Consider the following 20,650-nt stretch of genomic DNA (forward strand, 5'->3'; position numbering starts at 1 on the left):
AGCAAACTCAAAGAACACTACTTACTGGCTCTACCAATAAAAAAGGAATTACTGTAATAGTTTTGCTTTCTTTTTGAGGGATGATTAAAAATAACTTAACAAGACCAATATTACTACCTACATATTTTATAGGCTACTTTATAAACTTAACTCTTTGCTAAATGTGAGCAATGTGCCTCTTGCTCACTGAAAAGGTTAGTGTATTTCAGAAATGTAAACACTTATCATTTGAAAGTGGCAGTCGATGAAAAATGCTGATACCGGCAACATAAACAATTTAGGACTCTCTTTAAAGGAAGTCTGCTTTCAAGCTAGGGTACTCACAGGAAGGGTCTGAGACTGCAGTGTGAGATGATTTTCTTGAACTCCGGGAGGAAGCAGAAGGAGTTGGGCTGTGATCAAACCTTTCCAATGCTTCCTTGAGACTGACTGTATTTATACGATTATCAGACCCAGAATCTTGGCTCTAAGGAGACAAGAGTAAAATAAATGTTTTCTTGTGGTTCAGTTCAGAGTTCCCAAATTAGCAATACTGCTTGCTAATTCCTCCTCCCCAAAATCAGTTTTTACCCCATAACAAGGGAAGTGTACCTGTGTAATATTAGGTAAAGAAATGAAAAAAAAAATTTAATAGCCAGAAAGTTTTGGTTTCATTCTCTCTTTAAAGAAACAACAGATGCAAAGGAATGAAGTTGGACTCTTACCTTATACCATATATAAAAGTTAACTCAAAGCGGATCAAAGATCTAAATGTTAAGAACTAAAACTACAAAACTTTTAGGAAAAAAAAGGGAAAAGCTTTATAACATTCGATTGGGCAATGATTTCTTGGATATGACACTAAAAGCACAGGCAACAGAAGTGTATCAAAGGACACTATAAACAAAGTGGAAAAGCACCATGGAATGGGAGAAAACATTTGGAAGTCATTTATTTGATAAGGAATTAATACCCCGAATATATAAAGAGCTCCTACCACTCAACAGCCAAAAAAACCAAAAACAAAAAACAAACAAAAAAAACCCAAAAAACAACAAAAACAAAACCCAAAAATACCTGCCACAAAAAAATCCAGTTAAAAAATGGGCAAAAGTCTTGCAGAGACATTTCTCCAGAGAAGATATATAAGCAGCAAACACATGAAAAGATGCTTAATATCACTAATCATTAGGGAAATGCAAATCAAAACCAAGAAATACCACTTCAATCAAGATGGCTATTATAAAAAAAACAGAAAATAACCAGTGTTGGTGAGGATATGAAGAAATTGGAACCCTTGTGCAGTGCTGACAAGAATGTATAAAATAAAACAGTGCAGCTACTATGGAAAACAGTAATAACAGCTCCTGAAAAAATTAAATATAGAAATACCATATGATCCAGAAATTTCATTTCTGGGTATATCCTCAAAAGAATTGAAAGCAGGTACTCAAACACATATTTGTACAGCCATGTTCATAGCAGCATTAATCACAATAGCCAAAAGACGGATGCAACTCAAGTGTCCATTGATGGATGAATGAATAAACATAATGTGGTATATACATACAATGGAATATTACTCAGCCTTTAAAAGGAAATGCTGACACATGCTACAATATGGATGAACCTTGAGGACATTATGCCAAGTGAAATAAGCCAGTCACATACAGACAAATACTGTATGATTCCACTTACATGAGGTACCTATAGGAATCAAATTCACAGAGTCAGAAGTAGATTGGTGGCTGCCAGGGGCTGGAGGGAGGAGGGAATTGGGAGTTACTGTTTAATGGGTATGGAGTTTCAGTTTGGAAAGATGAAAAAGTTTTGGTGATGGATGGTGGCGATGCTTGCACAACAGTGTGAATGTACTTAATACCACTCAACTATATACTTAAAATAGGTTAAGATGGTAAATTTTGTTACATATATTTCACCACATCAGAAAAAAAAAAGTGAAAAAATACCCAACAGAATTAAGATGACACTTAAGTTAACAGACAAGACACTAAAAGCATCTTTGGAACTCCGCATTTGACTGCTCAAAATCTTCCTTCTTCACACCAACTCTGACCTTTCTCCAGAATTCAATATCCATATTGGTGATTCATCCAACATCCTGTCCTGGCCTCTCAGCTTTCTAGGAACTCCTCGTCTCCAAGAAACTTTTTCCTCTACTCTACCGCGTTCAATCTCTACTCCTTTTCATTACCAGATACTCTAGCACCTCTAAGAGCACAAATTAAAATCTAACTTTAAACCATCCCTGTCCAACCTAGCCTTCCAGCTCACTTGTTCCTTTGGAGACAATTACAGTCAACCTAAAATGATCGCCAACCTAAAAAAGATACTCAACACTAAGCAGAAAATTAAGTTTTCTAGTGAGCTCATCTTCCTACTCTTCACAATTACTCCATATCTTTCCCATTGTTCCTAAACTTCTTTCTCCCTCTCTCAACTGATAGCTTTGTCTTATATAGATGAGAATACTTGCCACCACCAAATATGTAACTCTACCTATTAACATACCAGGTATATGAATATAACCATCTTCTCTTTCCTCCTCATTATAATGGAGGGAAGTAGGTCCTTGTTGAATATCTATTTTATACATAGTAGTCTGCATATGTTAATCTCAGCATCCTAATTTATCCCTCCTGCCCACCTTTCCCCTTTGGTAACCACAAGTCCATTCTCTAAGTCTGTGAGTCTGCTTCTGTTTTGTAAATAAGTTCATTTGTATCATTTTTTAGATTCCACATATGAGGGGATATCATATTTGCCTTTCTCTGTCTGACTTACTTCATTCAGTATGATAATCTCTAGGTCCATCCATGTTGCTGTAAATGGCATTAATTCGTTATTTTTTATGGCTAATATTCCATTATGTATATGTACCACATCTTCTTGATCCATTCCTCTGTTGATGGACATTTAGGTTGGTTCCATGTCCTGGCTATTGTAAATAGTACTGCAATGAACATTGTGGTGCATGTATCTTTTCGAATTATGGTTTTCTCCATATATATGCCCAGGAGTGGGATTGGTGGATTATTGGTTAATTCTATTTTTAGTTTTTTAAGGAACCTCCATACTGTTCTCCATAGTGGCTGTACCAGTTTACATTCCCACCAAAAGTGTAAGAGGGTTCCCTTTTCTCCACACTCACGCCAGCATTTATCGTTTGTAGACTTTTTGATGATGGCCATTCTGACCCATGTGAGGTGATACCTCATTGTAGTTTTGATTTCCATTTCTCTAATAATTAGTGATGTTGAGCATCTTCTCATGTGCTTATTGGCCATCTGCATGTCTTCTTTGGAGAAACGTCTATTTAGATCTTCTGCCCATTTTTTTGGTTTCGTTTTTTAGTATTGAGCTGCATGAGCTACTTGTATATTTGGAGATTAATCCCTTGTTGGTTGCATCATTTGCAAATATTTTCTCCCATTCTGTGGGTTGCCTTTTCATTTTGTTTATGGTTTTGTTTGCTGTGCAAAAGCTTTTACGTTTAATTAGGTCCCATTTGTTGATTTTTATTTTCATTACTCTAGAAGGTGGATCCAAAAAGACATTTCTGTGATTGACGTCAGAGTGTTCTGCCTATGTTTTCCTCTAAGAGTCTTATGGTATCCGGTCTTACATTTAGGTCTTTAATCCATTTTGAGTTTATTTTTGTGTATGTTGTTAGAGAATGTTCTAATTTCATTCTTTTACATGTGGCTGTCCAGTTTTCCCAGCACCACTTATTGAAGAAACTGTCTTTTCTCCATTGTATATTCTTGCCTTCTTTGTCATAGATTAATTGACCATAGGTGTGTGGGTTTATTTCTGGGCTTTCTATCCTGTTCCACTGATCTGTAAGTCTGTTTTTGTGCCAGTACCTTACTGTTTTGATGACTGTAGCTTTATAATATAGTCTGAAGCCAGGGAGACTGATTCTTCCAGCTCCATTTTTCATCTCAAGATTGCTTTGGGGGCTTCTCTGGTGGCTCAGTGGTTAAAAATCTGCCTGCCAATGCAGGGACATGGGTTCAAACCCTGGTTCAGGAAGAGCCCACATGCCATGGAGCTACCACAACTACTGAGCCTGCGCTCTAGAGCCTCCAAGTCACAACTACTGAGCCTGTGCGCCACAACTACTGACGCCTGAGCGCCTAGAGACTGTGCTCTGCAACAAAAGAAGCCACCACAATGAGAAGCCTGCACACAGCAATGAAGAGTAGCCCCGGCTCACCACAACTAGAGAAAGCCCACGCACAGCAACGAAGACCTGACGCAGCCATAAATAAATAAATTAATTAATTAATTAATTTAAAAAAAAGATTGCTTTGGCTATTTGAGGTTTTTTGTGTTTCCATACAAATTTTAAGATTTCTTCGTTCTAGATCTGCAAAAAATGCCATTGGTAATTTGATAGGGATTGCATTACAATCGGTAGATTGCCTTGGGTAGTACAGTCATTTTGACAATATCAATTCTTCCAATCCAAGAACGTGGTTTATCTTCCCATCCATTGGTGTCATCTTCCATTTCTTTCTTCAGCATCTTATAGTTTTCAGAGTACAGGTCTTTTGCCTCCTTAGGTAGGCCTATTTCTAGGTATTTTATTCTTTTTGATGCGATGGTAAATGGAATTGTTTTCTTAATTTATCTTTCTGGTCTTTCGCTGTTAGTGTATAGAAATGCAACAGATTTCTGTGTATTAATTTTGTATCCTTCAACTTTACTGAATTCATTGATGAGCTCTAGTAGTTTTCTGGAAGCATCTTTAGGATTTTCTATGTACAGAATCATGTCATTTGCAAACAGTGACAGTTTTACTTCTTCTTTTCCAATTTGGATTCCTTTTATTTCTTTTTCTTCTCTGACTGCCGTGGCTAGGACTTCCAAAACTATGTTGAATAAAAGTGGTGAGAGTGGACATCCTTGTCTTTTTCCTGATCTTAGAGGAAATGCTTTCAGCTTTTCTCCTGCTGAGTATGATGTTAGATGTTGCCCTCACTGATTCCTAATTCCTAGGTTATCAACATTCACATATTTGACACCATGACTTCTCTATTCCTTGATGAAGACCTTGACATCCACTGTCCTCAGTCACTTATTCTTATAGTTAAACCCTAGAACTTGTCATAATCAATAAAAATAAGCACTCCATAACCTCAGTTTCAAACATCCTACTCTTTAATCACCTTTCCCCCTGTTTCTTCCTCATTCCCTTTAGTATCCCAACTCCAATAATCCTTCAGTGGAACCTAAAATACATCGATTCTACCACATTTTCATAATCACTGTCTTCTCTTCCCTTTTTAACCAGCTTAAAATCATGGTTAATCATCACAAACACACCCTTGAGTGTATCATCAACTCCCTTGCCCCTATCTCCCTTCACCATACTCCCTTAGGAAAATACCAGTGCTGGTGAAACCCAATTTTTAACCTATTCCACATCTGTTCCTGCACAGCTGAACATGGCTGAAGAAACACACATGGTAACCGTTGTTCTCTCTTTAAATAAATGACCAAGACCCTCAGTGAGGGCTTCCCTGGTGGCGCAGTGGTTGAGAGTCTGCCTGCTGATGCAGGGAACACGGGTTCGTGCCCCAGTCCGGGAAGATCCCACATGCCGGGGAGCAGCTGGGCCCGTGAGCCATGGCCGCTGAGCCTGCGCATCCGGAGCCTGTGCTCCGCAACGGGAGAGGCCACAACAGTGAGAGGCCCTCACTGTTGCGTACCGCAACAAAAAAAAAAAAAAAAAAAAAGACCCTCAATGAGCCCTTAACCCTGCCTGCCAAACAGACTAAAATTCCCTTGTCCATTCACTTTCTCACTCTCTTAGAAAACCATTCAACACTTTTCCCTCTTTTCAAACCCCAAACTCCACTTCCTATTTCACTGTAGAGAAATGCCACAGCTCCACTACAATATCAACCTTCCTACCAGCATACATACTCACATATTCTACCCTTCTTCATGTTACTGTAATTCAGGGACCAGCACACTTTTCTGTAAGGGTCAGAGAGTCAATATTTTAGGCTTTGTGGGCCACATAGTCTCTGTCACAACAATTCAACTGTTGTAGTACAAAAGCAGCCATATGCAATATACAATTAAGGGTGGCTGTGAAATCTGATGATATAATCTTTGTGTGTCACAAAACATTTTTTTTTTCAATCACTTAAAAACATGTAAAAAACATATTTGTAGCTTGTGGGTGTTACAAACCAAGGCAGAGGGCCAGATCAAGCCGAACAGCCATAGTTTCCCAGCCCCTTCTGTAGCTGAAATAATCTGCTCCTCTATCTAGCTAAGCCTAATCCATTCACTTGTCCACTAGATCCCATCTTCTTTCACCTACTCAAGAACACTTCTCTAGCATTTCTACCACTCTCTCTCCTATCACCAATTTTTCTCTCTCCTTCAGACCATTCTCGTCCGTATACAAATATGCTATTATTTCTCCCACCTTAAAAAGCAAAAGCTTCTTCTTAGCCCAGTGCTTCCTATTATTGCCAGATCTCTCTCCTCTTTGTAGTAAAACCCTTCCCTACTCACCATCTCTAATTCCCCTTGTCTCAGAAAATTCTCTCCTAAACCCACTCTAATCAAGCTTTCCCTCATATTACTATTCCACCTGGTCTGTTCTTACTCATCAATGAATACATGTTATTGAACTGAATGCTCAATTCTCAGTACTCATCTAATTTAACTTATTTCAGCAGAACCTGACAAAGCCGACTGTTCACTCCTCACTGACATGCTCACTTTCTTTTCTTGGCTTTTAGGACAACTTAGTTTCTTGGTTTTATTCCTACCTCAGTGGATATTTCTCCTTGGTCTCCTGTGATTGGTTCTTCCTTGACCCCTTCACGTCTTAATGTTGAGTGCCCCAGTGCTTAGTGCCTGCTCATCTTCTCTCTACACTCATTCCCTTGGTGATCACATTTAGATTCCTGACTAAAACCATCCACACATGGACATTTCTGAAAAATATATCTCAAGTGGACCTCTTCCCTAAACTCAGGAGGATCATGGTGGTAACATTAATGTGGGGAGAAAGTAGACATAGTTGGAGTATATTTTGTAAGTAGGGCTAGCTGAATTTCCTAGGATTGGACATGGGCACGAGGGGAAAAAAAGAAGTAAAGAGAACAATCTCTATATGAATTACTTTGGTTTCTATGATAGTCCTTATTTCAAGGAACCCTAGATTTAAGCACTTTCCTCAGAAAATTTCTTTCACTAAAAACATGCTGGATCTTCCTCCCCCTAAGCAGACAGAACCTCTTTGGAAAAATTCTTTCATGTGGGACCCATGAGAGCAGCAGCCATATTCTCAGCAGCTAGAGCGATGTCCAGTACTTCCTGGCATAGGGAAGACACTCTTGTTTTTTAACTGAAATATGGTTGATGCACAATATTGTTAGTTTCAGGTGTACAACATAGCGATTCAACATTTAAATATGAATATCATGGTAAGTCTGGTACCCATCTGTCCCCATACAAAGCTATTACAGTTTTATTAACCAGATTCCTACGTGACTTACTTATTTTACAACTGGAAGTCTGTACCTCTTAATCCCATTCACCTATTTTGCGCCAGCCCACACCCCGCCGCCCCACTCTGGAAACTGCCAGTTTGTTTTCTGTATCTATGGGTCTGTTTTGTTTGTTCATTTGTTTTGTTTTTTAAATTCTACGTATAAGTGAGATCAGTTGTCTTTCTCTGACTTATTTCACTTAGCATAATGCCCTCAAGATCCATCCATATTGCTGCAAATAGCAAGATTTCATTTTTTACAGCTGCAAAGTATTCCACTGTATATATGTACCACATCTTTACCTAGGTTGCTTCTGTATCTCGGTTATTGTAAATAATCCTGCCATGAACATGGGTGCATTAATCTTTTCAACTGTTTTTGTTTTCTCCAAGTAAATACTCAGAAGTGAAACTGATAGGTCATCCTATTTTTAATTTTTTGAGGCACCTCCATACTGTTTTCCACAGTGGCTACACCAACTTACAATCCCACCAACAGCGCATGAGGGCTCTCTTTTCTTCACATCCTCGCCAACACTTGTTGTTTGTTGTCTTTTTGATAACAGCCATTTTGACAGGTAGGAGGTGATACCTTATTGTGGTTTTGATTTGCATTTCCCTGATGATTAGAAAAGTGTTGAGCATCTTTTCAGGTGTCTGGTGGGAAAATGTCTATTCAGGTTGTCTGCCCATTTTTTAATCGGACTTCTTCTTTGTTACTGAGTCCTATGAGTTCTCTATATATTTCGGATATTAACCCCTTATTGGATATATCATCTGCAAATATCTTCTCCCATTCGGTAGATTTCCTTTTCATTTTGTTGATGGTTTTCTTCACTGCGCATGGAAAGTACTTAATAAGGTTTGTTGAATGACTGAATGACATCCTCCCATTCTGTCCCCTGGCATGCTTCCTATTTTAACTCATTTTTTAATATACATTCTTGACCTTTTCATTCCACTTATTTTTCTACAGGTCAAAAATACTTGTTGTAGGCAACTTCTGATATGGCTCATAATGATTCCTACCTTCAGGTATTCATAACCTTGTATAATCCCTCCCCTTTACTGTAGGCTATATCTAGTGACTTACTTCTAATGAACAGAACAGACAAAAGTGATGGGATATCACTTCTGTGATTAGGTTACAAAAGACTGGCTTTAATCTTGCTGGATTTTTCTCTCCCTAGATCTTCTTGCATACTTGTTCTGATAGAAAGGGCCACCTGCAAAGGAACTGAGGATTGCCTCTGGCCATCAGCCAGCAAGACACCAAGGCCCTCAGTCTAACTGCCCATTAGGAACCCAATCCTTCCAACAACCACTAAGTGAGCTTGGAAACAGATTCTGCCTAGGTTGAACCTTGAGATGACTGTGGCCCCCAGTGATGCCTTGATTACAGACTTGTGAGAGACCCTGGGCTGAAATGTTGTGCCTCATGACCAATTCTGAAGCAGAGGGCCCAACTAAACTGTGTCTGGATTCTTGACTCACAGAAACTATCAGATAATATATGTGTGTTATTTTACATCATTAAGTTCTGCTACACAGCAATAGGTAGCTAATATACTACACTCCTACCTGATACAATGAAAAGAGAAACCAGAGTTCAAAATCTGACTGTAACTTGCCAGGCATGAGTCTTTAAGCTCAGTTTTAATATTTTCAAAGTGGGGATTATCACCTACTCAGATAAGGATGTCTGAGAAATAAATGACATTTTGTAATTTATATAAAAACCTAGCCAGAGCCTAGCACACTGTAACAAATGTTAGTTTAAATCTGAGATCATACATGTCTCTCATACAGTTATCACTAAATAGCAGCCCTTCAAATCTTTTTTAGAAGCACACAAGGTTGTAAGATATTAAATTTAATATAAAAATAAATAGTAAAGCATAGTTATAACCCTGTCACAAGTAAGGAAATGAAATATTTGTTGAGTCTTGTCTTTCACTGGGAAGAAATAAAAATAATTTAAAATAACTTTAGGATAACATACTTTGTCAGCAGCTGTCTCCGGAAGAGACTCTTCAATGCCAAGTTCTCGTCGTCTTTCAGCCCTAACTTCTGCATAACTACAAATGGTAAAAAATAGAATTTCAGTGTTTGATCATTCATTTAAAATACTGCAGAGGTGAAACCATTCAGTGTTTGTTATGTGTCTTACTTGTTCATCACAAATTCCAGACTATTTTCTATGCACCATAAAAACCTAAAACATATACATACAGTGTATATCTTAGTTCAAATTCCATTTTTCTACATATCTCAAAAGTTTTATGTGCTACTGTAAATGATCCATAACCACACAGAACTTAAATTAAGAGGAATTAAATAAAGGAAGAGTATGCTTTATCTACTCCAGTTCTCCTTTTACATGACTGACTGTGGTATATAAAAGACAGTTACAACATCTGCTCTAAACCATAAAATTTATGTCAAGAATTATATATTTCTACATATCCATACTGTATTTCTTTCTATATAATGCCTATAAGTAAATGTAATAATAAACTGAAATATATATCAAAAATGGTGAAAAAATCACTTTGTACTTCATTAATAAGTTATACATAAAATTACATTCCAGAATCATTATGGATGTTTCTATATTCAGAAATTCTGTAAAAAGAATTATTACCTTACTACGGTGTGAGTACAAACAATGAACTCTGGTCTTGAATTCCACTGATGATAAGTGATATAATAATGAGTTTGAAGCCAAATCCACTGTTGTCCTTTGGTCAGGAACCTATAGTAACATGATTTGCCTTTCCCGTATTGCATTACTAAGAAGAAAAGAAATATGTTTTGATTCATATTATTAGATTTCTAGCCAAAGGTATCACCCACATTTATATCTATATATATAATTCTTCTTCTGGCTTTTCAATAACATATAGTACATCAATTATAAGAAAATGCTATTCTGTAGAGATAGCAATTAGCATATCTTCCACAGTGCCCAATTTACATCCAGTTATTGCTGATCTTAGACACTTTTCACACACAATAAACTTCCAAATACTCAAGAATAAATTATTCACATACTGACTTTCTCCTGCTAAGACATACTGAGGGCAACAGCAATAAGTAATCACACCTGAGCTCCACCCACCCTCCCGGCCCCCACAAGTACAGCATCTTTGAGGCATTTAATTCTAAACCTTAACTAACCAAAATCAGAAAAACTTAATTATTTAAAGTAACTGACAATCCAGTATTTCCCAAAACATTCTCTGTAGATTGTAAGTTCGGAAGCCTTTTAATGATATTAAGCAAAAAATGGGTTTTGTGGTTAAATTAACTTGGGAAAATTTGTTAAACAGGTCTTCTCAAAGCCTTGAGTATGCTAATATATGTCAAGATTCTGGTGGTGGGGAGATGGGGATTGATTATAAGCTGTTACCTAGTTTTCCTTGACCATAAAATTCTTTTTTTTTGTTTTTTGGGGGTTATTTTGTTTTTGTTTTTGTTTTTTGCGGTACGCAGTCCTCTCACTGTTGTGGCCTCTCCCCCTGCGGAGCACAGGCTCCGGACGCGCAGGCCCAGCGGCCATGGCTCACAGGTCCAGCCACTCCGCGGCATGTGGGATCTTCCCGGACCAGGGCACGAACCCGTGTTCCCTGCATCAGCAGGCGAACTCTCAACCACTGCGCCACCAGGGAAGCCCTAAAATTCATTTTTAATAGACTGGCATTCATGCAACAAACCTTAGGAAATGCTGGACAGGAATCGCTTGCTCTCTCTATTAATGAGGAAACCAAGTTCTACATACTTCAAACTGCTTGTCCAAAATTACCCAGCTAGCTAGTAGAGGTGTCAGATATTTTTAATACATCATGGAGCTTAGTGCCTGTTATCATTTGAAGTGAGGAATGTTTCTTCTGTGAAGTGACTTTACTCTGAAAATCTTCCATATAGCTGATGATATTATATAACATGCTTTATTTTCATAGAGAGAGGTTTATGAGACCGGCCTAAGACATTATGAAAGTATCTTAAATATCTAATTTAAAGAACACTCAAGAGGGAAGGATTTGGGGAGGAGTATCAGAGAAGCAAATAAAACCTATTAAAAACAAACTTCTGGGGCTTCCCTGGTGGCGCAGTGGTTGAGAGTGCGCCTGCTGATGCAGGGGACATGGGTTCGTGTCCCGGTCCGGGAAGATCCCACATGCCACGGAGTGGCTGGGCCCGTGAGCCATGGCCGCTGAGCCTGCGCGTCTGGAGCCTGTGCTCTGCAACGGGAGAGGCCACAACAGTGAGAGGCCCGCGTACCGCAAAAAAAAAAAAAAAAACTTCTGAAACAAGGAATGAATAGCACGTGGTAAAGGGGTAGGGCTAGACTCTAATCCTGTCTCTGCCACCAATGAGTTACGGGCTTGTAAGTAAATTAGTTAGCCTTTCTGCGTCTCAGTTTACTTGTGGAGATAATAGTAGTACCTACTTTCTACAATTGTGATGATGAAAAATAGAGAATAATGTACGTAAATTGTTTAGAACAGGGCAAAAAATGCGATGATAATGTTCCTTCTGCTAATATAACAATGGCAGGTAACATTAATGAAGCACTCACTATGAGTTTTCTAAAAGAGATTCTTTAAATGTGTCCCTACCTCCTGGACCTGGATATCAAAATTTATGAAATAGTGTTCTAATATTTTGACATACTATTACAATTTTCAAACAAATCTACTTCTCTTACTCTAGATGTAGAGCTTATATACTTCAAAACAAGGTTTATTAGATGCCATATTATAAAACTGTACTTACTACTATAGACTGAAATATGTAAAATGGGAAGTTTAATTTAGACTTGATCTAGGATTCCTACTGGAATTAGTTATATATACAAAGAAAAAATTTCCAATATATTTCAAAAACACAAAAATGGTTCTAAGTTGGTATTTCACCACCTTCTATTAATATGATAGTTATTTACAGATTAAAAAGTTATTATCACCAGAAATATTAAAATCTACTTACAGTGCTCATGACATTTTGCCAAATTTTCTAGGTCATCCACATGATAGTAATCATAGCCTGATGTTCCCAGAACTTCAAATGGCAAATATCCTATTATGGGTGGTGCCCTAAATTACATATAAAACAACCAATATTATGAATTTTTCCATAATAAAAAATACTCAACTAGAAATCAATTTGGGGAGGAATCTTTATTTTTTAAATAATGGATAATGAGTTTGAGCGTACTGATGAGAAAAAGTTTGACCTTGAAATCCATTAATTTCAAGAATTATAATATGATTATTATCTTTTTATAGAATTGAAAAATGGGAGTTACCTGTGATCTAGAAATAGAAACTTCCATTCTAAACTATGTCTAGATGTAAACTCTTCATTAGGTTCTTCAACAGTGCACATTTCCTACAAATAAATTAATAATTAAAATTTAGAAATACTTTTCTGTGTCCTTAGCACAGTCCCAAACGTTGTTAGCTGTAAAAGTCATTCTTAGCTAACTTTTCCCTAAACATTTTTTTAATACATTTTTATTTTCTAGTACCAAGGAGTATGGCAATAAATAGATGCAGGCTTCTGGGGGAGTACTTCTCACTCGACACATTTCTCTATACACTCACATGCCCATAAACCCTAATTCTGAATTCAGATCTCTCTCTTGAATTAGAGTTCTCTATTTCTGTCTGGATGTTCCTGCACATCACAAACTCAACGTGTCCTAAAATAAACTAACTGCTTTACTCCTCATACCCAGTTACACAATGTTCCATCTCATTAACAGAGGCATACCTGTTGTTATGCCATTAAGTCTAGAAATCTGATAGTCACAATACACTCATTTTCACCATTCACCACCTAAATGGCCACTACTAAATCCTTTCAATTTCACCTTCTAAGTTTTTAAGAAATCTGTTCGATCCCATCCAGCTTCAGGGTCTTAGTTTAGACTCTAGACCCTTGCCATCACTGGCTCACACTATTGCCAAAGTGTCTCCCCAAAAAAGTCTCCCTGTCCTTCAACTCATCTTCTATTCTGGCCACAATTACCTTATAAATACTCAAATATGATTGTATAACTTCCCTGCTTAAAAACCTTAATGGTTGCTCATTCCATCAGGATAAAATCTACACTCTTCAGCGAGGAGAAACAAACAACAAAGAAAGAAGCACATTTCATTGCCGGCATCTGCTTACTTTTCTAACATCATCTCTCACCATCCCTATCCACTCCTCCACACACAGTAACCATAGACTCTAGTCATACTCAACAATGTATTCCAACCTGCCTCTGTGTCCTTGAATAACCTTCTGTAGCACAGTGTAGTGATTAAGAGTTTGGGCTTTGAGAGAAAAAGAATTAGAATCAATCTCAGTTCTACTGCTTAATAGCTGTGACTTTGGGCAAGTAACTTAACTTCCCTAAGGCCACAGTTTCCTTATATATAAAATGGTGATCATAGCAGCATTTTTAAGAATTAAATGAGATAACTCATGTAAAGTATACAGCATGTGGTAAGCACTCAAACATTTTAGCCACTGCTAATAAGATCAAAACAAGCAGAGTGAGACTGGTTCAAGATCCTCTAACTGCTAATTCAGTACTTTGTCCTATAATATGGTGTTTCCCTAAATTTAAAATCTTAGCCTAGCTTATTTCCAGCCACTTTCCAGTGACTGAAGTCTTTGATTTTCCCACTTCCCTACTAATCATCTGCTTCCTGGGTCCAGGATATAAAAATAAATTATTTAACTGAATTTCAAAACTGAAGAGGTACATGAAAGGCAGTAAAAAGCCACTTGTGCATTTCAAAAGAAAATTTCAAAACCAATCTTTTAAATTTATCTAGATTTTTGGCTTTTCCTCTTTAATGTAGTTGTGAACCATACAAAAAAAGCATCTTAAAATTTTGCACAAAAGCAGGACAATGGTGATACATAACCATTGGTTAACTACAAAGGGTATACATCTAATAATTAGTTATATAATTTAATGAGTGCCTTGATAACTCATTATTTGCTTCAAAAATATCATGATCATGTATATTTAATGTCTCATGTCCATTACCACTTCAATGTTTACAGGAAGTATCTGGAAACAACAAAAAAATTACACAGACAATTCTCATAATATAAAGTGAAACCCCTTTGCAAAATAAAATTAGAAACATACCTTGATGAACTGAGGTGTAGCTAATCTGACAGTAGCTACAAAACAAACTCTATCTTCATAAGAAGGCTTGTGTGTGCGTTGTATTGTTCCTTCAAAACCATTGTGTGCTGAAGTGGATACTAAAACAATAAGGAAATAAGTATCAACAGTTACTCCAGTAAAATCTAGTTTTTACTGATATTCAAACATCTGTCCTTAAGAGCTTAAAAGAATACCAAGTGAAATTACATTGCAAAAGAAGCATTTTAACTTACCACTGTTTAAAGATTTGAAATTTCCTATAAATTTCACATACTCATAAGTAGCTGGCTCCTTTGGGTCTATTGTTCCTCGAAGCATATGACAACAAAATTCTAACTGATTTTTTGCTGAAATAAGAGAAAAAATATGACATATTTGTGATTTATCATAATGAATATCACATAAAGTAAGATTATAACAGTTGTATAAGTCTACATCATTATTTCCTCCAACAGAGGTCCTCAATGACATTTTGTTTAGTCCATAAAAGCAGAGTTTCTTTAGATGATTTCACCTTGTCCTTAATAACGAAAACAGATTTTCTGATACAAGCCACTCCATGTTTCTCCATTTTTATTCGTCTTTCCTTCTCATTCTTCACTCTAATTTCAAAGAAAGGTTTTGCTTCCTATTCCAAAGTTAATACTTCTATCTCTACCTTGAACAGTCTTTCCTCTCTTCCTTCTCTAGGACCAGGGCCACACCACGGTATTCATTCCTTTAACATCCACACATGTTCTTCTTTGGTTCCTTATTTTCTACTTTTAAATTTGTTTAGGTCTTTCCATCTCAAACATATAAAGAGTTTTCCATGCTACTCTTTTTAGTAACACAGATCTCCTTCCTTTTCATTATGTGCTCTAGTTTCCGTATGTTCACCTCCCTTAACTTTATGCATTGTGGCTTTTGCCCTCACACCTCTATAGAAACTCCTCTTCTAAAAATCACCCACGTCTGTATTAAGCTCAATGGTCTTTCCTCACTGTTTCTACCTCTTCTTAAAATTCACATGTTTTCATTCCCATAGTATGAAACTTACCTTTCTACCTTACTGACTATTTCTAGCTCTTCTGCTAATCAGTCTTCAAACTATGGGCATCACAAAAGTTCTTTTGATTGTAATCTATTATCCTTTACAAACTTACCAGCACTGACAAACTTATTTACTCCTAAATATCTCTCCCCAACTATAACATTTTATATAAGACCAAGTCTCATATCACTCTTTGATTTCAGAACATCTCTACCTGATTGTCCCATCAGTAACTGAAACTCAAAATATTTGAAAGTGAATTTATCCCCCTTTCTTCCTAAGCCAGCTGTCCCTCCCCTTCGTCCTATGTATGTATGCTTATCTCCTTAGTTAGAAATCATATCAATTTGGTCTCTTCTCGTCCTATCACAAGTTCCCAAACTAATCTGTCATAGGATGTGCTGTTCATTTCACCAAGGAAGCTCTCATGAGTCACTTTTTCCAAATGAGCATCCAGTACCACCAACTTGGTAGAGATGTAATTTACCCTGTACCTAGATAACTGCAAAAATGGATTCTCCATGCCTCCACACTCTTCCCACTCAGATTCACCCTTGCCTATTACTCTAAGACTAACATCACTTTCATTATTATTATTTCAGCACTCAAGGACTAATAACACTTCTCTTCACTCACAGCATCAAACACATACTCTTCTGTTATTATCATCAATGGGTTTATCATCAAACTCAACAGGTTCAAACTCTAACTACCCTCTTCCTAAAACCTTCCCCACTGATGATCCCTAGCTGTTTGGACACCTGTGCCTAACACCAAGTCCTACTGAGTTTATGCACTCAACAATCGAATGCATGCTTTCCTCTCCATCCTTACTTCTACTGCTATCCTTTTAATCTCCACTCTGGTTATTTTTCAAAATTTTCCACCTGAGAGATTTCCTTTTCAGACCACAAAACCACCCAAATCCCCTTGCACTGGCTTCTCACTACGTTAAAAAATAAAAACCAAACTGTTTAGCATGAAACATTAGGCCCTATTTCCTTCTCTAGACACAAATCACATCACCTGTACTACCTCACCTTCATTATGGCCCAAATGGCATATTTACAGAATCTTGAATTTTCCAAGCAATTTACCCTCTGTTTTACATCTCGTTTACTCCTTTGACATGAAACATCCTTTTCATATACAAAAAAAGAAATAACTTTTTTTGTATATCAGTTCTTTAAGCAGGAGGTCTGCAAGTCATTTAATTAAGGCTTTTCTCTATTAAAAAGTATTCTTGAGGACTTCCCTGGTGGCACAGTGGTTAAGAATCCGCCTGCCAATGCAGGGGACATGGGTTTGAACCCTGGTCCGGGAAGATCCCACATGTCTCGGAGCAACTAAGCCCATGCACCACAACTACTGAGCCTCTGCTCTAGTGCCTGTGAGCCACAACTACTGAGCCCACGTGCCACAACTACTGAGCCTGCGCGCCTAGTGCCCGTGTTCTGCAACAAGAGAAGCCACCGCAATGAGAAGCCTGCACACTGCAACGAAGGGTAGCCCCCCACTCACCACAACTAGAGAAAGCCCGTGAGCAGCAACGAAGACCCAACGCAGCCAAAAATAAATAAATTAATTAATTAATTTTTAAAATAAAGTATTCTTGCCTGATCTTGGAAACGGAAGCCTAAGATTAAGGTCTGTATTTCTGCCAAAGGCTTTTGTTCAGTTCTCCAGACAATGTTGCCCTTGTGAAGGTCTCTAAAGCAGACTCCTCTATTGTCCACCTCTTGCTATGGCCCAGGGTTCCATCTTTCTAATTTTTCTCTCCTTACTCTATATATTTACCTGAAGCAACGTCATTCAATCCGTGACTTCAAATACCATTTACAGGCCTATAACTGGCCTCTACATCATTATATCCAACCCAAATCTTTCTCCTAGGTGAAAGACTAGTCTCTTGGTCAACGTCATAGGAACTTGATTTTTAAACAATTATAAATAGGCTTCAAATGGATTATCCTGGTCTCCAGTTTTTCTTCTTCTCAACTCCTTCTGACAGGCTATCTTATCAAAGATGTATGTTCACACATACTTACACGTGTGTGTGTGTGTGTGTGTATGTGTATCTCAATTCTTGAACAGTTAGTGTTCTATAGAATTTGAAGATTCAAAATATAAAGAACCTTTAAAATGATTCACGTCAGTATTACCAGAAAAGTCAAAACTTAAAAATCATGGAAAAAGTAGCTAAATAAGACATCTAATCACTAATGGCCAAATGTAGTGCTGTAATGATTTCAGATTTTACACAGGATAGTTTATGCAAGAAAATGAGGTATTCTGGTCAAATTAATTTGTCCAGTGAATCTAGAAGAAAAGTCAGATTACACCATGGTATTTTACACTTATTAAAGGCAGGGACTATTTTTCCCTATTCTTGGCACTTTTATGATATAGCACACAAATGTCTGGCACACTAGACATATCCAATAAATTACTGTTTAATTCTGTTTAATTAATAAAGCAAACAATTTCCTTTATTAAATAATTTTTTTAAATATAGAAGTCTTGCCCCATAGTTTCAGTGTTCAATTGGTTAGTGATGGTGAAAATGAGAATGTTTCATTTTCTCTCATTAAACACTGTAAGATTTTATATAAAAATTAAAAAGAATATACTGCAAGTTCCATTTTTGTGTAAAATACAGTTTTATGGCATATTATAACATAAAGATGAGATTTCAATGTATTCTGGAAGAGTTCAGACTTCTAATATGGTCATAATTCCATCATATGTTAGTATTTAAAAAGGATCTAATAGGGTATTTGGAACGATGCTATATGTTAATTTGGTTAAACATACCTGGGTTTGTCACAAAATTACAAAAGTAAAGGATAACGCAACGAAATCTGTTTAAATTTTTGCTTAATAACTACTACTTACATTTTAAATATTCAGGGGTTAATGAATCACTTTCCAGCAGATGCGTAGAGAGTATTTTATAAACTTCTGAATGTTCCCCCTCTGGGATAAAATTAAATATACTTTGATCCACAAGATCTGACTGAAAAAGAAATTTTTAAAAATTAAATAATTATAGTGATTCAAGAGACATTTATTTTAAAAGTACATAATCACTCTTAAAACATCAGATGAGCACATGGTTAACGTTTAATTATCTGTAAAAACTGACAAATGTCATGTTACAGAGCACAACTCAAAAAACAAGACTGAGAAGGTGAAAGAGGTTAACATGACCTCATTGCCTCTGAGACTAGTGTCATCAGATTCATGATCAATATGACCTCTGAAAGTCTGATAAGTTATCTGCAAAGGTGAGTTTCAAATTTGAACATGTAAAATATAACAGGACTAAGAAAGTTGATTAGAAGAATCTTAGGCTACCAGATGTAGCCTTACCATACATCCCAAACTCTGGTAAGTTATGGTGGTGTACACTAAAATAAAGGACCACAGGAGTGGCCACAGGCTACATGAAGAGGAGACTTGACTTTGGTGTCATTTCAGTTGTCCAATGTGTCCTTTCTTTTTTATTTCATCTTTTCCAGCCATCTATCCTGTATCCCATTGTCAAAAAGCCATGCTTTAAGATCACCACCCTCTTTCCCAAAAAGGCAAGTTATGTGTTGAGCATTATAATCCTTGCTAAAATATGGCTTTAATCAACAGTAATTTGACAAGCAACAGGTGGCCTACAATGTGCCATGGCTGTGGAATCAAAAGTGAATAGGACAGTGCCCGTCCGTAAGAACCATCGACAACAAAACTTTAGTGACTTCACATTTCCTGCCAAATCCCATGCAGTCTACCTGGCTTCTCTACATTTTCAAACTGCCCTGTGGAATCCTGGGGTTACTGAAGTGGTATCTCCAAGACTATGGAGGTAGGCATGGAGGGCAAGGGAAGTGAAAAGGAGTTGTGAAAGCGGGCTAAGAGTTCCACTAAGAAATTTCACTTTTATTTTGTTTGTATTTCAAACACTGTAAAGATTGTTAAAAACAAAACAAAAAAGCTTCAAACAGTAACAAAAAAAAGCCACTGTGGATGGTAAGAGGTGGGAAAAGGGGTGTTTACCACTCTTGTACAAGCAATACATTTACACTCTTCCTTCTGTATCTTCTCTAGCCTTCAAGGTCCACCTCATGAAGTGGAGTACCTTTCCCCTCTCACCACATGTTTGTACCCTTCCATCTTGCAAAGACCAGTTCAAATTATTTCCTTCAAAAATATGTCCCTTAACTGCATAATCCACAGTAAAAATAATAAAGTTCCTTTAGTAATTACTACTCATATCCTTCATTTCCCATCAAAAATATTTAATTATATTTTAATCTCTATGTCCTACCGCTCTGTGGGTGAATTAAAGGGCCCTATCTCTTACACCTTTATCTCCTATCCTTCAAATCAAGACACAATAACACTGAGCTTTGTACATAACGGTTATTAGTGCAGTAAATTATTTTGAATTAAGGAGTTACTTGATAAGCCTTAAGGGGTAACCACACCAAAAATATATCTGCATTTTAACAAGGAATTTTTCTGAATGTCTGAAAAGTCTCTAGAACAGAAGGAATAAACAAAAAATTAAGGCATGAACAACAAAAAAGGCTAGAAAATTGCCCTTTTTTCATAAAATAAAGTATTAAAATATAGGCATTGACATTAATGTAAAAAATAGTCTTGATAGAAAAATAAGATACCTATTTGTAGAACTAAAACTCATTTTGGAGATGATTACAGTTTCCTACAATTATTTACTTTTACTGACATTTCTTCCACTATTTCAGTAAATTATGATCTGACCTTTGTCACCCTTGCTTTTTTATCTATAAATCTATAGGCTGTCTCATATGCATAGAGAAAATAATATGACTATCTAGTATACAGAGTGGTGTAATCACAAGCACTACTTCTCCACCATTCTGCTTCCCCAGACACTTGA

At 36.9% G+C, this 20,650-nt stretch overlaps 1 protein-coding gene across 2 annotated transcripts in view; it reads right to left on the minus strand.

The window, feature by feature from the left end:
• The window catches only part of CLOCK (clock circadian regulator), a gene marked incomplete at both ends in the record, with an annotated part of 56,394 nt that overhangs the window by 15,305 nt on the left and 20,439 nt on the right, over positions 1-20,650 (minus strand). For both annotated transcript variants that reach the window (XM_079715625.1, XM_079715624.1), the window contains 8 exons: positions 325-466; positions 9,525-9,600; positions 10,167-10,314; positions 12,515-12,621; positions 12,834-12,916; positions 14,682-14,800; positions 14,936-15,049; positions 18,631-18,751. In XM_079715625.1, coding sequence (XP_079571751.1) covers positions 325-466; positions 9,525-9,600; positions 10,167-10,314; positions 12,515-12,621; positions 12,834-12,916; positions 14,682-14,800; positions 14,936-15,049; positions 18,631-18,751 — 910 coding nt within the window. The remainder of the gene's footprint in view (positions 1-324; positions 467-9,524; positions 9,601-10,166; positions 10,315-12,514; positions 12,622-12,833; positions 12,917-14,681; positions 14,801-14,935; positions 15,050-18,630; positions 18,752-20,650) is intronic.

This window comes from Hyperoodon ampullatus (genome assembly GCF_949752795.1).
Source record: "Hyperoodon ampullatus genome assembly, chromosome: 1".
Lineage (NCBI taxonomy): Eukaryota > Metazoa > Chordata > Mammalia > Artiodactyla > Ziphiidae > Hyperoodon > Hyperoodon ampullatus.